Source organism: Aythya ferina, assembly GCF_964211825.1.
Source record: "Aythya ferina genome assembly, chromosome: 1".
Lineage (NCBI taxonomy): Eukaryota > Metazoa > Chordata > Aves > Anseriformes > Anatidae > Aythya > Aythya ferina.
The window spans coordinates 81,098,437-81,113,788 of record NC_140296.1 but is presented as its reverse complement, the minus strand read 5'-3'; the positions used below and the strand labels follow the sequence as shown (position 1 = coordinate 81,113,788).

Sequence of the window (15,352 nt, the reverse complement as noted above, 5' to 3'; positions counted from 1 at the left end):
AACTATTGAATGGTGTATGACTGCATGAAATCAAAACTAAATCCCTCTGGCAGGTCATGTACCACAAAGACACAGAAATAAGAGAAAAGGAAGAGAAACTGCTTTTCAAAGCAAGCAAAAAGTAAAAACAGGTCTGTAGCAGAGAGAGAAAAGCACAGGTCATATGAATGCATACAATCATCATCAGTAGATGAAAAAATATTGAAGAGTAGCAGGAGAAGAGAGAAAAATAAAATACTAGCACCACAAACGTTTTGATTAAAAATATATAATTTAAACCCATCTAAATCATTTCATTTTGAAACTGAGTGCTCAGTGTTGGCTTGCGTCAGCCCGATTACATAATTTCTTCTAAAACTAGACACACTCTTTCCAGCTCATTTAGCATGCACATGTCAAACAGCAAAAATTCAGCGAAACAAAAATGGCAATAGAGACGATTACAGTACATTCAGATTTGTAATGAAGCACCATATTAAAAAGACAGATGTGAAATGGCCTGAATCAAATCTCTCAAAAGAACTTCTGTCGTATTTCCAGAAACTTGTAAACAACTAGCTACAACTCCGAAAAGCAGTCATCAGTCATGTAAACTGCTATTACGTAATTCTCATGGAAAGCCAAAACTAAAGGCAAGGATGCATTTTTTGTTTTCGTTTTTTGGTGTACTGTCTAACATCATAATTCTGTTTGGGGCTTAATACTGAGCCTCATTGTCTTTGATGTGTACTCTACAGTTGACACAAAGTAGAAAATGTGATTCTGAAGTAATCTCACGACCTGGTCAAGATGGCCACCACAACTAAATGATCTACTTTCTTTAACAGGGATTTAAAACAGATTTCTGAATAGCAGAAGATTCATCAGCTACACCCTTCAAGCATCTGGCAAAATTACCCGCGCTGTGAGAGTTTGTATTGCAGGAAATGACAGACACCAATCTGAATTTGCTGTGTCTAACCCACTTTGAAAATTACAGTCCTTGTAACCAACCACACCTCCATCCACAATTCCATTACAATACCAAAAAATGGAAGTTTGCTAAAATAAAACGGCTGCTATTTCTTTAAACCACATCATTAGACTGTTGAGCTGTCTGCTAAAGCCTCGGTGCACGGCTGATTATAGCTACATCACCTCTGACTGGGATTACTCCTTTTATTACTTCACACTCAGCTTCTCTTTCTGTTTGTGCTAGGCCAGGAGGGATTAGGGCTAACTTTTGATGCGTGCAAGGTAGACAGCTGCTCTCAGCAGCTGATTGCCAGTTTTGCCTATGACAGCATACTGGGCTTCACTGTCATGAACATGTGCAGGCCCAAAAGCCAGTCTTGTTTCCAAGAAAGGAAGGTAGTTAGGATGACAGAATGGTTGGGGTTGGAAGGGACCTTACAGATCATCTAATTCCAGCCCCCTGCCATGGGCAGGGACACCTCCCACTAAACCAGGTTGCCCGAAGTTTTCTGGTTTGAGTGTATAATACAGTCCCTAGGCAGGTATAAAGGATCAAGTGCCTTGAATATTCACAGAGTTAATAAATCATGATCATTTAAAATCACGTCTTGCTATATTAGACTTCTTATTTGAACTGGAGAGATATTAACAAGGTAATTATTGACATGAAAGATTACACAGCAGAAAAGGTTACCTTCACTGTCTTTGAATTTCTTGATTGCCACAATCTCATGTGTCTCCTGTAAAGCAAAAGCGAACAAAATGAAATGAGCAAGATTTTTTTTTGTTTGTTTGTTTGTTTTGTTTTTTTTTTTTTTTTCCCTGTTGGTTTCATCCTGCTCCCCAAGCATCAGAGGAAAAAAGAATAAAAAAGCATCCAGAGAAATTTGACAATGCCAACCAAAATGAATAAAAACTTGGTAAACATCTCAGCGATCAGGCTAAATGAAATACAAAAACCCATGTACGGACACATCACAATTAGGAACCCCAGCATGAAAAATAAAGTTAAATATCCAAAATTAATCTTTAAATACCTTGTACCAGGTACAAGGTATTACATTTTCAGTGGTTCTTCCTGTGATTCTTGCTGCTTAATTATTCTGAAAGTCAAACAATCTTTTATCTGACCAAAGTATGAGTACGTGTGCTTGTCCTTGTAAACTGAAATGAAAATAATATATGAGGACATGACTAAGGTTTACAATGAGACCTGAAGTAACCTGAATCCAGTATTAGGATGCCAAAAGCTTTTGGGTTCCAAATTTCATGTATCTGCAGAGAATGTGATTTTGGGAAGATAAATTCTCCATACTTTCAAAAAAAAAAAAAAAAATTGTCTTCTAGTAATTCTCTATTCTCACCAAACATTATCATCATAGGTCACATTTTTCTCTTCAACAGAGACACTTCTCATGTGAACAGGACTGTGTCTGGCCAAACGATTACATCAGTTCATATGATGGTGCAGCACCCAAATTTTAAGTAAGATGATGAGGAAGAAGCTTTAAGGCCACAGCATATGGGGGATGTGAGCAGGTAGGCAGTCAGCTACCAGACTTATTTGAGAAGCTAGAGCTACCTTACACACCTTTTCCAAACTTCACACTTTTCAAAAATATAACTATTTCCCACTATTAACAGCACACAGAGGCTTCATTGGAAAAGAGCAACAAAAAAGTTAATTCCTCCTCAAACATCTGATGACATGTGCATAACTGGTTACTGAACAACACAGACATCTATTCCATTTTTAACTTCAAATTGTCGCAACACCTGTAAAACACCTGATGCCATTTAAAATAAAAAAAATGGAAAGACTACTGTAGATACTGAACAGTCTCTAGATGAAAATCAATACCACTGCAAATTTAAATAAACAAACAAATGAAAACTTCAAAACAATAAGTTTGCATATTCATCTTATAGCTGATGGCTGGGAAGTATTAAAAATAGAGTGAACTTTACCAGGCAGAGAACTGTGTGGTTTGTCCAAAACAAACGTAAGGTTATAATACGTATCCATTATTTGTGTGTTTAAAAATGATCCTTTGACCATCACTCATAACATCTATCAGAAAAACTGGGAAGTACTGTGTTGCATATTGATTTAAGTGGCCAAACTCCATGTAATTCACATTGAAGAAGGGTAGTTCAGTACATGCTACAAGCTTTAGAGAAGACGTGCATTACTCTTTTGCTACCAAAATCTCTTTCATATAGACTGGTCTAATCTGAAGGCCATTACAGGAATTCAGCTGAGATACTATGAAGGTCCAAGAACTACACATTGCTCAACCAACTTACAGAACAGAAAAGAAATGGATGTCAGAACTGAGGCAGTAATATGCATTTCAGGTTTGGAATGACTCTGAAAGGCTTGTCTGTAGCTTTTATGTCAAATGCTGTTCCAATATATTTTTGCCTCAGGAAGCTTACAAACTGAATGGTCTAAACTAAACTGAATGGATTACTGTACCTACAAAGTTGCAGTATTGATATATTTATTAACTCCAACTATAAAAACAACAGTAGTAGGAGCACTATGAAAGAACACTGCTAAAAGGGTGAGCGTATTTAACTCATTTGACTTCTGGTATCTAACGTTAGGTACTTTGGCTAATTAAGCCTCTGAAAGGTTGTTCAGAAAAGGAGCACTGTAATTGCCCTCAAAAGACTCTACTGACTGTAAGATGTTTAGACAGTGTGCACACACCACTTTGCAGATGAGCCGAATTCATCCACTACCATTTTATTCCTTTTTCTCTTGAAGGAAAATAAAAATTTGTAGATGTTTTGGCAGCCATTAAAATGCTGTATTTTCATTCTCAAAGTAATGGCTAAGTCAACTGAAAGAAACATAGAAATTAAAAGTTGTTGCCTCACACAGACAGTAGTTCTGCACCATTCAAAAATATATAGTCCATGTGGCTCTGTGCCACTAGTCTGCTGATCCTGATGTATATAGTGAATGTGATTACTTTGGATGCATTAACAACATATTTGGAAAAAAAGTCATCCAGACAGTTTAAAATACTAAAATGTTGAAGAAATTTTCATTTGAAAAGCCGTAACAATTGTATTATTCCATACAACTAATTAATATTGTCATGATGAAGTAATCAAGAATTTATATATAACAATAATTCCTTTTGCTTTGGAGTTCCAGGAAATTAAATATCCTATCTTAAAAAAAGTAGAAAAAAAAACAACAGAAAATACAAAAAAAGAGTATTACACTTAAATAACTTGAAATGGAATAAGAACAGAATGAGAGTAGATAATTGGTGCTTTGTGGAGCTACATGAGTAACATCTTGTTCCTCCTTAAGCTGGCACATTCTTGTCTAGGATTCTTGGAGAACCCATCATATCTAAATGGCATCCTCTAGGAATCAGTTAGTGATGAAGCAGTCATGACAAAGCTAAAATGGACCATCACTGAAGACTACTGTACAAAGATCTTTTTAATGTGATGCACCTGCTTGTCAAAAAATCTTTAACTTCCCCAAGACTTGAAGCACCTCCAAAACAGCAGGGTTTGGGAGTGCTGTCAGGCAGAACAGAGAATTGAAGCTCAGTGCAGGTTTCCCATTTCCTGGCTGAGTGCTCTAAACCAATTCAGTAATTTATATGAGGTAATATAAACAATAGGAGCTCCTCACTGATCAGTTTAAACTTATTTCCAAAGGAAGAACACATCTGAAACATCCTGTTTGCCTGTTTCTCCATTTACCATCACCACTACTAATTCGGAACTGGATGTCAAATTTCAACAGAATTTTACAGAGAAATTCGGGTGTTAAAAAAGACAATCAAAAAACTGTGAGCTTTGTCAGCTATACATATAATGTCCCTCCTTGGTGGAGGAAAGCAGTAAGAACTCGACCTCCATACGTTGTATGATGCTGCAGATAAGCAACATATGTAGACTATGCTATGAACTAACGCTTAGCTGTTGATCCACAATTGTACGTATCGTCACACAAACTAAGAATAAGATTGAAAAAACACAGAATACATTTTGGATACGGACCAATTCTGCAGGTATATAGCATGGTGGTAAGAATATACTTACTGGATTAGGAGACAGATGATGGAGCTGTCAGATGATACGGGCCCTACGTGAAGTTTCAAGCAAGTGACAGACACTAGCAACAAAGCAAACAGACGCCACATTGCTAACCCCTGAGAAGATCGACAGAATCAGGGATACAGAGAAAAGCAGAACTTCGAGCAATGAGGGAACTCAACGGAGAAAACGCAGGCTTCTGTAGGAATCTGATCTTTACAGATCAAACTAATACTTGTGAAATTAACTCTTTACTTTAAAGTTGTTTTGGAAATCTCATCTCTTTTATGGATATGGCTCTCTTCTCCTCAAAAACATGTCAAGTTGCAATTCTACAAAGTAAAACTAATTCTCTAAAAATACTTTTTTGCTTTTCAAGTGTTTTTTTTTTTTTTTTCCCCTTTTTTCAAGACTTTTTTGAAGCACAGAGAGAAGAGTACAGTTAATATAACATTCAGCCTGCTTGTGCACACCCTCTTCAGACAATAGCTCAGTGTCCAGCTCCTGGCATGGAAAATTCTCATATCCAGTCAACGTACTGTCTAGGTAAAAAACAAACAAACAAACAAACAAAAAAACTTACAAAATATTACCATCTTAATCAGTACTGATTGATTTATCATAAATGTCACATTTGTCATTAGAAACATTTTTAAGCTTTTGCCAAGCTACCCACAGTGCAAGCTCAGAGATGTAACAAGCATCACCGACTGCACATAAATCAGGTCCTGAGGACATCTTCAGACACTGCTCTGACTCCACCTGCATTCTGCCTTAAAGCACTGCTACCTCTAGGCAATACATTCAGAGCAGAGGACAGCATCCTGCCTTCTCGAGACTTCTAATAGCAGGTGCTGGCAATTTTGCAGATATTACTTTTAAAATCTTGGTGACTATCTTAGATTCTTCTGTGTAAATTAAAGAGACACGCAAACCGATAAATTCAATTTATTTAAAAAATAAAAAATAAATGCCACTTTTAAGTACAATGAAAGTGCTATGTATTCCCAAAAGACTTTGGGAATTTCTCTTGAGAAGTGTTTCTCAGTTTTTATCTTACATTTCTCACTTGAAAAAATGTGATTCTCCTATTTTTCAGTTTAAAAAGTAACCAAAAAAAAAAAACAAAAAACAAACAAAAAAAAAAACACCAGTTGGTTTATCTATGAAATATCACTCTTAGCATTGAAGGATTTTCAGGAAATTACTTCCCAATCCAAAAAGGTTTGTTTATTTATTTATTTATTTATTTTAAGGAAGAAACAGATCTCCTGGTAAATAATGAAGAACAGCATGTCTGAGCTTTCAAAATGCCTTTGCTTACTGGAAAATTGATTAGAATTTCTCCAACAGGTACAAGTGAGAATCTACTTGAAAAGAAGCATCTAGAATGAATCAGCACAAATCCATTCACGTCTCGTGAAAGCAAAGTGTTATTCGCTAACCAGCTAAGTGCTGGAGAAGACCCTTAATGGAACAAGGATTTATATACTTAACGTGCCCATTTTACAGAAGATGGCCACACCATCTCCCAGGTAAAGAAGAACAAGATGAGGAGCTGAGAACACTGCGGCTGTAGGCCCTAAGGGTGGTGGGGTTGGAAGGCACCTATCAGCCATCCCCAACATCCCCATCCCCAACATCCCCACACCCCTGGAGATATTCCAGATTTCCTTGTTATCCTCCGAATACCCCTCAGAATCCACCCAGGTGGGATCACGAGCAGCCTGCTGTAGCTTTGAGCACTTAGTAGGAGGCACACCTGAATCCTGAGATGGGCACATTACAACATACGCGTTTGATATTCTTTGACAACTTGAAAGCTACCAATTTATGCTTTTTCCCCCCTCTCTGCTTCCCAGCAAGTTACAAAGACTGATCTCAGCCTTGCAGCCTAGTCCCTCCAGCTTTCATCTAAGATCAGCAGAGGTGTACAGGGTGGTTCAGAGCAGGCCTAAAGACATGGTGCATAAATAGAGGATCCCCTTCCCCAGCCTCCAAGGGAAGCCCAGGGGGCTGAGTGCTGTCACTCAGCTGATGTCAGCCCTGCACATATTCTCCCTGTATTCTTGTTCTGCATTACGCTCAATGCTGGGTTTGCATAACCAGTGGGAATTAGCAGTTTCTTGAACCCGAGGTTATCATGTTAAAATTTAAGCAGCCCCACAGCCCTCAAATATTACCCTGAATAGAACACTGAAGGAAGTGTTTGCTGCTAACTACTATGCTGATGTTAGTGGTTAGCACTGAAATTTTTCTTCTTCCAAATGGTTTTTCATATTTATTCACATTTCTCCAAGCAAGAAAATAAGCATGTATTCCCACAGAATCTGTACAACAGTATAATGAAAAGGATCTGGAAGAAAAAGGCAGCTTTTAAATACTATAAATGCAGCTATTTTTTCTTTTCATGGTAAACCAGTATTATTGCAGCAGTTTTTGTTTCAAAATAATCTGGGCTTCATTTTGTCCTATTGTAGCACTACAGTAGCACTAATCCCTATCATTTTACAATTTGACAGCATTGTTTAATCCCAACCATAGATGTAAAACGGAACCCAAATTCAGTACGGAGCTGTAAAGTTTCTCTGATACTGAAAAATCAGTAGTCATTTAAGGTTCAAATCCCAATCTTCTTCCAGTTCTACTTCATTTTTTTTTTTCCTGTTAAGTCTAGAAATTGTGAAAAAAATGGGTAATAAAAATAAAGCTATTTATAAATAGGTTAACACTACATTGGGCAACAACTAGGATGTTTAATTACTTTTTATAATGTTATCTTAATACTTGGAATACAAGTGATAATGAAGTAGGGAAAAAAAACAGTAAGACAAGCTGTACTCTATGGCTTTCTTTAAGGTACTGCTGCTGCCATAAACGCAGAGACCATCAGGATGGATGTAATTACACTATTTTCATAATTATTTGTTCTTAGTAATGTACCAAACCTTCCTTGAGCACCTGATAACTCAAGAGTTGGTAAACTTATTGAAAAGTTTTTTGAAACAAACATCAATATGGAAGTCTTATCTTGCTCTTCAGTTTTATTTTTTCAGCTTTGAGCATCGAATCAGTGTGATTGAGTGAACTTATGAAGTTTACTTTGCACAGTTCAAGCTTTAAATCTGAGAACTTTACTTGTGCAAGTGATACAGCCTATTTTCTTCTGCCAAACATTTTTTATCTGGCACTTTCACATTTTAAGTATTTGGCCAGACATTAAGACTATTCTTATCAAGAGTTGGACAGGCATTTTTCTTTTAACCTGTTTAAAAAAAGACCTACTGTGAACCAAGACAGGCTTGTCAAGCAGGTTTCTTAGGCTGAAACTCTTCAGGCAGAATCCAGTTTCAGATTGAGACATCTGAATTCAGGTATGTGCATGGAGCTAGGTGTTCAAACTTCTACTACAATCAGCAGAGCTGGAGAGTCACTCCAGACAAGATCCTGTAACCCTAAACATCAGCATTTGAGATGTCCTAGGTATCTAGGTATACCTTTCATCTCCCCTAGTAGCATGAATTGAACTCTCTGTTCCTTGATGAGCCATCCACTCACTGCAGCAGGAGTTTAGACACTTGTACAGAACCACACATACATACCTGAATTTCTATCTTAATCACGTCAACTGTCTACATCTACTACCTGTGGGAGCACATTAAAAGAAAATGAAGTCCCATATTCATCTTAAGTATGCACAGGTGTCCTGGTTTTGGCTGGAAGACAGTTTTCTTCATAGTAGTTGGTATGGTGCTATGTTTTGGATTTGTGATGAAAGTAACGGTGATAACACACCGGTATTTTAGCTGCTGCAGAGCAGTGTTTACACTAAGCCAAGGACATTTCAGCTTCTCACACTGCCTTGCAAGCAAGCAGGCTGGGATGCAAAAGAAGCTGGGAGGGGACGCAGCCAGGACAGCTGACCCAAACTGGCCAAAGGGATGTCCCACACCACAGGGTGTCATGCTCAGCTATGGAACTGGGAGGAGTTGGCTAGGGGCGAGCTGCAATTACTTGGGGACAGGCTGGGCATCATTTGGCTGGTGGTGAGTAACTGTGTTGGCACCAACTTTTTCTCCCCTCCCCTCCCTCTTCTTTCTTTCCCATTAAACTGTCTTCATCACAACCCACGAGTTCGCACATTTTACATTTTTCAATTCCCTCCCCTCATCCTACTGGGGAGGGAGGAAGGGAGGGAGCAGACTGCTCGGTGGTGTTTAGCTGCCTGCTGGGTTAAACCACACTGTGAAATGCAGGGAAAATTGCATTTGGATTTTCCAGTCATGAGTAAAATCAGTTGGAATACTGTTAAAATAATAGTTAAAACAAACTTTCTCTTTTCATCAGACACCTCTCAATCTGCACAGCCTTTCAATGAATCAAGAGATGCCCTGCTGCAAGGACTCAGTACCTTCAAGTGCTGCCCATCTGGTCCCATGAAATTGTACGGTTTATCTCAAGTAATTCCTGACTCAGTCCTCACCCACTGCTGATAATTCATCTCTTTCCTCAACCCTTTCACTAAGCAAAAAGTTGGCACCAAGCACCTCAGACATATCTGGATTTGCTGTCACTGAATTGCCAGCCCCGCTTAGTAGTGGGTCCACACTTTCCTTGTTCTGCCAACAGATGTGCTTCTTGCTGCCCTTGCAAATCTCAGCTTCAGCTGAGCTCTGGCTTTCCTGACACCACCCAGATGCACCCAATCAACGTTGCTATATTCCTCCTTTTCAGCCTATCCTTGATTCCACCTCCTGTATACTTTTTTTCCCCCCTCTTGGAGCTCCATCATGAACTCCACTCCCTGCTCAGCCAAGTCAGCCTGCTGATCAGTCTACCTATTTTCCTGAGCACCAGGATGGACTGTTCGTATGCTCAGAGGATGCTGTTAAAGGACTGCCAGCTTTCCCTTGCCCTTTAAGTTGCCTTCCATGAGCTCCCCACCAACCAGTTTCTTGAATACTCTGTTCAAGCTCTGTGCTCTGTTACCTTCTGCCTCAGTTCACTCATGAAATTTGAATGAGAAATGCCACCTCTATTTTCTAACCTCAATTCTTTGGCTACTTCTTCCTCTACACAACTACAGCAAGTTTTTTGTTGTTGTTTTTTTCCCCACAACAATACTATGGCATTTAGAAAAAGCTATCTTTTTGCTCTTTTCTCTTCCCCTGCCCCAACAAATCATGAGACATAGTTGCTGACTACACTATGCTCTTATCAAAGCCAAGTTCTAGGGCAACCTTATAACAAGAAAGTTCTATAGGGTGCAAATTGGTACTATACTTGTCCTCATTTTTTAAATTAGTTTTAGTATGAGAAGGTAGGATTATTTCATTGATCATTCCTCCTCACTTCTGACTCTCTCCATGAGCCTGATGGATGTTACCCATAAATCCTAAATCAATGCTCTTTCCTACTTCCCTTTTAATTTAGCTAATTTTTATTTTTTTTTAATTTCCAGTCTACATATCAAAATGGGTTTAAACAGACATCTTCGTTTCTTCTCAGAGTGTCTACACTCAAGTTCATACAGAAAGAAGGGCTTAAGGGCTTTTCTTCTCCAGGATCAGACAGACTGCACATTCTTTGGCCAATAAGGGAGAAATTCTTGTCTCTTAACAATATTGCCATTCTGCTCTGCCAAGCATTTAAAACTGCATTCCTTTGAGAAACTGTTTCTTCTTTATAGAACAGTATCTAGGATTCAAATTCAATCCAAATTTCTTTAAAAAGGACAGCAGACAAAATTCATACCTCAAACATACACTAGGTTTACTGATCACTGTCACAGAGGTTGGAGGAACCACAGAGGTGCCAAGGTGTATGGTAATGTAAATGTACGTGAGGAAATAAAGGAAACTGCATCCAAGGAAGACTTCTGTCACTACTAAACATATGAGGAAAAAACTGCAGTTACTCAGACTACTTCATAAAAATAGCATTTCTACCTCTGTGCTGCACATCTAAGATTCCGATTTTGGAGCTTAATCGAGAAAGAAGCTTGTAGATTCACTTCAGGTCGTTTCTACAGAGTCCAAGGACTTCTCTCTATATATTTTTTCCTTTTTTATATAAAAAAGGAAAAGTTTAAACATCACACCAGCTCCAGGAACATTTAAAAAGTTGTTTTGTGTTTTTTTTTTTTTAAATCTCTTCTTACAAAAATTACCCCCTACCAGTAAGACTATCTAACGCACAACTCTTAGATGTTGCACACACATACACATGCACTTTTGAGCCAGGAAAAAAAGACTTTATGTTCACGGTGAAAGGTTGCCCCAATATGACAAAACAATAACGCTTGGCAAAAGGGGAAGGTCTCACCATCTTTATTATGTCTGTCTGAGATAATTTTCTTCTGAGTGGCTGGTATGGTGCTGTGCTTTGGATTTAGGATGAGAATAACGCTGATAACACACTGATGTTTTAGTTGCTGCAGAGCAGAGCTTACTGTAAGGCAAGGACTTTTCAGCTTCTTGTGCTGCCCTGCCAGCGAGGAGGCTGGGGGTGCCCCAGGAGCTGGGAGGGGACACAGCCAGGACAGCTGGCCCCAGTGACCAAAGGGATATCCCGTACCATATGGTGTCATGCTTGCTCAGCAATAAAACTGGGGGGGTTGGCCAGGCTGCTGCTCAGGGACAGACTGGGAATGAGTTGGCAGGTGGCGAGCAATTGCATTGTGCATCACTTGTTTTGTATATATATTTTCCCCTCTTTTTCTGTCCTATTAAACTGTCTTTATCTCATCCCATGAGTTTTACCTTTTTTCCTATTCTCTCCCTAGTCCCACTAGGGGGAAGTGAACAAATGGCTCAGTGCTTAGCTGCCTGCTGTGGTTAAACCACAACATCCCCAAATGTGGAAACAACAGGTGGAGAGGAGGGTAAAAGAAAATGCAGAATGAAGACCTGACAGCCAGGGAACACAGCAACCACATAGTCTAGGAAGAGCAGGCAGAAAAATGCAGACTGAAAACAGATTAGAAGACAGAGCTGAGAAAAGGAAATGGGACTCAGAAATTAGTATACAAATAAGATAATCAATCTGTGAACATCTACAATTTTACTGGAATCCACCTTTACTGAAAGCAAAGGAATGGGCGAATTCAGAAATAGCTACAAACCCACTGAAACCACAGATGAGTCCCATTCCACAGAGTCCTGGTATGTGCAGAGGATGAAGGCAACAGGCTACCAGCTACGCCATATCAAATACTAGAAGCTGACAGCTGTGTGACAATTGCGTGGGTCTCCATATGGTGCTCTATGATGAATTTTGTATTTGAGGAGTCTGGAAAATTATGTGCAAAAAAGTAAGTTTATCACAGCATATATAAGCAAGGCAGTATTTGAGGGGAAAAGGTAACGTTCTTTTATTAGAACTGCTGGTATACACGCGAAAGAAACTGAAGCCCTTCTTCAGGTCCAAAATAGAAAACGCAATCTCCCAAGCTAAATTTAAACGGAGAACAAGTATGCTCTGTGTTTAAAAAGACCCAATACATCTAGAGCAAACCTCAAACATTTCCAAAGTGCAGTCTATCTTGCTAAGAGTTCTGTACCCAGTATGAGCTATCAAGGCTTTCCCCACAGCTAGTGAAAGCAGGGGAAGGAGAGAAGATTCGGCCAAAAGGTTGCCAATTTTACCCAGATGGTATGAATTGCTTTTTGGGGGCTGGAGTCTCAATTTACATAACTGATCTCCCTCGTTTACATAAGACCTACGCACTGAAACAGTGGGTGAGATTAATTCCACCCAAGCTACTTGACTTTGCAACCCTTCTGTCTCTGGATGCTTTATTTTTTCCACACACGTACAAACACACACATTTTTACAGTACAGTTAGAAATAAAGTGATTAACCTCAGATATATTACCTCCTCTGTATCAGGAGTTGCTGGGTTTCACTGCTACACACCACAGACCACTGGATTGTATTTGCAATATACAAGCTAGTAATACAAATAAAGTATTCCCAACTGTGCTACTGAAGTAAGAACATCTCCATTGCCAATGCAACCGTACAGCATCAATTCTCACATCCCACAAGGCAATCTGGCACAGCTAGCAGCAAGACCAGAATTTCTGAAGCTCACCCATCTTCTTTAACTTGCATATTGGACAATACAGCACACGTTCTCCAATCAGTATATGCATAAAGCTATAAATATCTCCTCTAGAAGCTTTCTATTTCTTTTTCCCAGTATAATAGAAGGTATTACCTGAGATCAATAAAGCTTTAAATAACAGGCAAAGACAGCCCCATTGGAAGTAGCTATTTTTCTTACATTAAGTTTCCAGGAGGATGTTACAGGTTAAGATCCTTGAATAAGACCTCAAATATTTATGTGAAAGGTTGCCATAAAAAAAAAAAAAAAAAAGTTTGGATTCAGAATGTATGTTATATATTGATGTCCCAGAGGTGTACTTCTCAGAATACCAAGGCACTGTAAGATTGATCTAAATGGACATGGAAGAACAAGTAACAATTGGAGGAGCTTTGGAAACTTTTACTCCCCAAGGAATTCAAACCTTTCACTTTGTAAAATTACTTGTTAATATTTAAAAACGATACTGTTACTTCATATTTGATTAAGGAGAAACAAAACATTTAAGATTATTAAAAAAAAAAAAACAAAAGCTAACTAAAGCTGTACAAATAAGCTTGAAGCTGCACTGCATTAGGCTGAACTAGTTGTAGATACATACGACGAAGCTTCTTCAGATAAAGGTTGTCTTCTGTCCTCTGTAAACTGATGTAGCAGCAAGCATTCTGCTCATGTAGAGCGTGAAGAGCAGCTCTAACAGCAGTTTCTGTTTTTTCAGCAGTTTTCATGGCATTCATGCTTGTACTACCTCTGACTTGGTTTTGTTATACCACAGTTCCAGATGTCTAAATTTTAGTTTCTATTTTTTAAAACTACACTACATTAAAAGGTTAAACATCCAAAGCTCTGGGTATGGTAAGTATTATACAAGAATGTTATCAAGGAAATCCATTAATTACTTTAGAACCAAATAAAACCATCAAAAACAAAGAAGTCTCCTAACATAGATTTCATTCATGTAGTATGGTGTGAACAGACAGCTATTGCCATCTCCTCAAAAAAGCAAAAGCTCTTGCAAATTTGTTAACTGTTAACCTACCCTATACCAAATATCAAGAGGAAAAAAATCCAAGCACAAAAGATCCATGGACCTAATTATTCCTCTACATTTGCCTTTACAAATTTATTCTATGCAAGATCACATCCCAGTCAGACAATCTCAGAAGGTGGTATTCTCTCTCATTGAAAAATTCTGGATCTTATTGTTTACTGTAGAAACAGAGCTGTCAAAGAATTTAAGTAATTGAAAATTATACACGTACCTCATTTTCACTTTTTCTTCTAGCTCAGAACTGCTAAAAAAAAATGCCTTCCTTCACACAAACATGTTTAGGGAAAAAGCACATGATGCTTTAGCAGAGAGGGTAATTTTTCAGTACTTTCCTGAACCATGACCTTAGGATGAAGACATGAGTGATATCTGAGAAAATATAATCAGAAAACTTCAGTTGTGAACTATTTTCTTCATCTTTTGAGTTGACACTTGTATGCTCCTGCTGAAAACTTCAATAAAGCAGAATCATTGCCATTTGTACTCCATACTGAGACACAAGCATCCACCTCTGCTCATCCTCATGAGGATAAAAAGGATCAGCATAACTGTGTACTAGCTAGTGCATGTAAAATTCTGCTGATGCATCAGAAGGAATGGGCTAGCATTGGTTTTCACAACAGAGCAGAAGAAACCTCTTGATGTAGCTCATTAACTAAAAAATGTGTACGTGTGCTTACATATGCATTTCTGTATGGCTCTGTACATGTACACACGTGAAATCAAAGGGATGCTGGTCAAGCACCAAAAGAATCTTCAAGCAATGTACATGGGAAAACTGTCAATTTCACTGACATCTGTGATGAACAGAATGTAAGAAATACTATAGACAGGCTGGTCTCCCTTGATTTGCTTCTCTGAAACTGAATTCACCTGGGAGATCTGGTCATCTGAGGAACCTGGATGAAGGATACGGAGGAGGAAGGGGCTACATCCTAGAATTTCTGAACAGAAATATGCCCAAGATTTTTGATTATTATTATTTATTTATTTATTTATTTAGTCTGCTAGCATTTGTGGAATGGATTTTGTTTGGCCTCCCATAAGCCTTCCTAAAAGTCACTGGTAACGTTCCTGCTGATTCTTGTTAGCTCCCTACTTAGTTCAGATTCCTCCTTGCTACAGCGCTAATAGCATTGGAAGCATGAAAGACTTACAGAGTTCGAGCA

At 38.5% G+C, this 15,352-nt stretch overlaps 1 protein-coding gene across 4 annotated transcripts in view; it reads right to left on the bottom strand.

Annotated features, from left to right (window-relative positions):
• Window positions 1–15,352, bottom strand: part of CDKL5 (cyclin dependent kinase like 5) — a 131,119-nt gene that overhangs the window by 57,541 nt on the left and 58,226 nt on the right. For all 4 annotated transcript variants that reach the window (XM_084506376.1, XM_084506379.1, XM_084506377.1 and 1 more), the window contains exon 4: window positions 1,649–1,694. In XM_084506376.1, coding sequence (XP_084362502.1) covers window positions 1,649–1,694 — 46 coding nt within the window. The remainder of the gene's footprint in view (window positions 1–1,648; window positions 1,695–15,352) is intronic.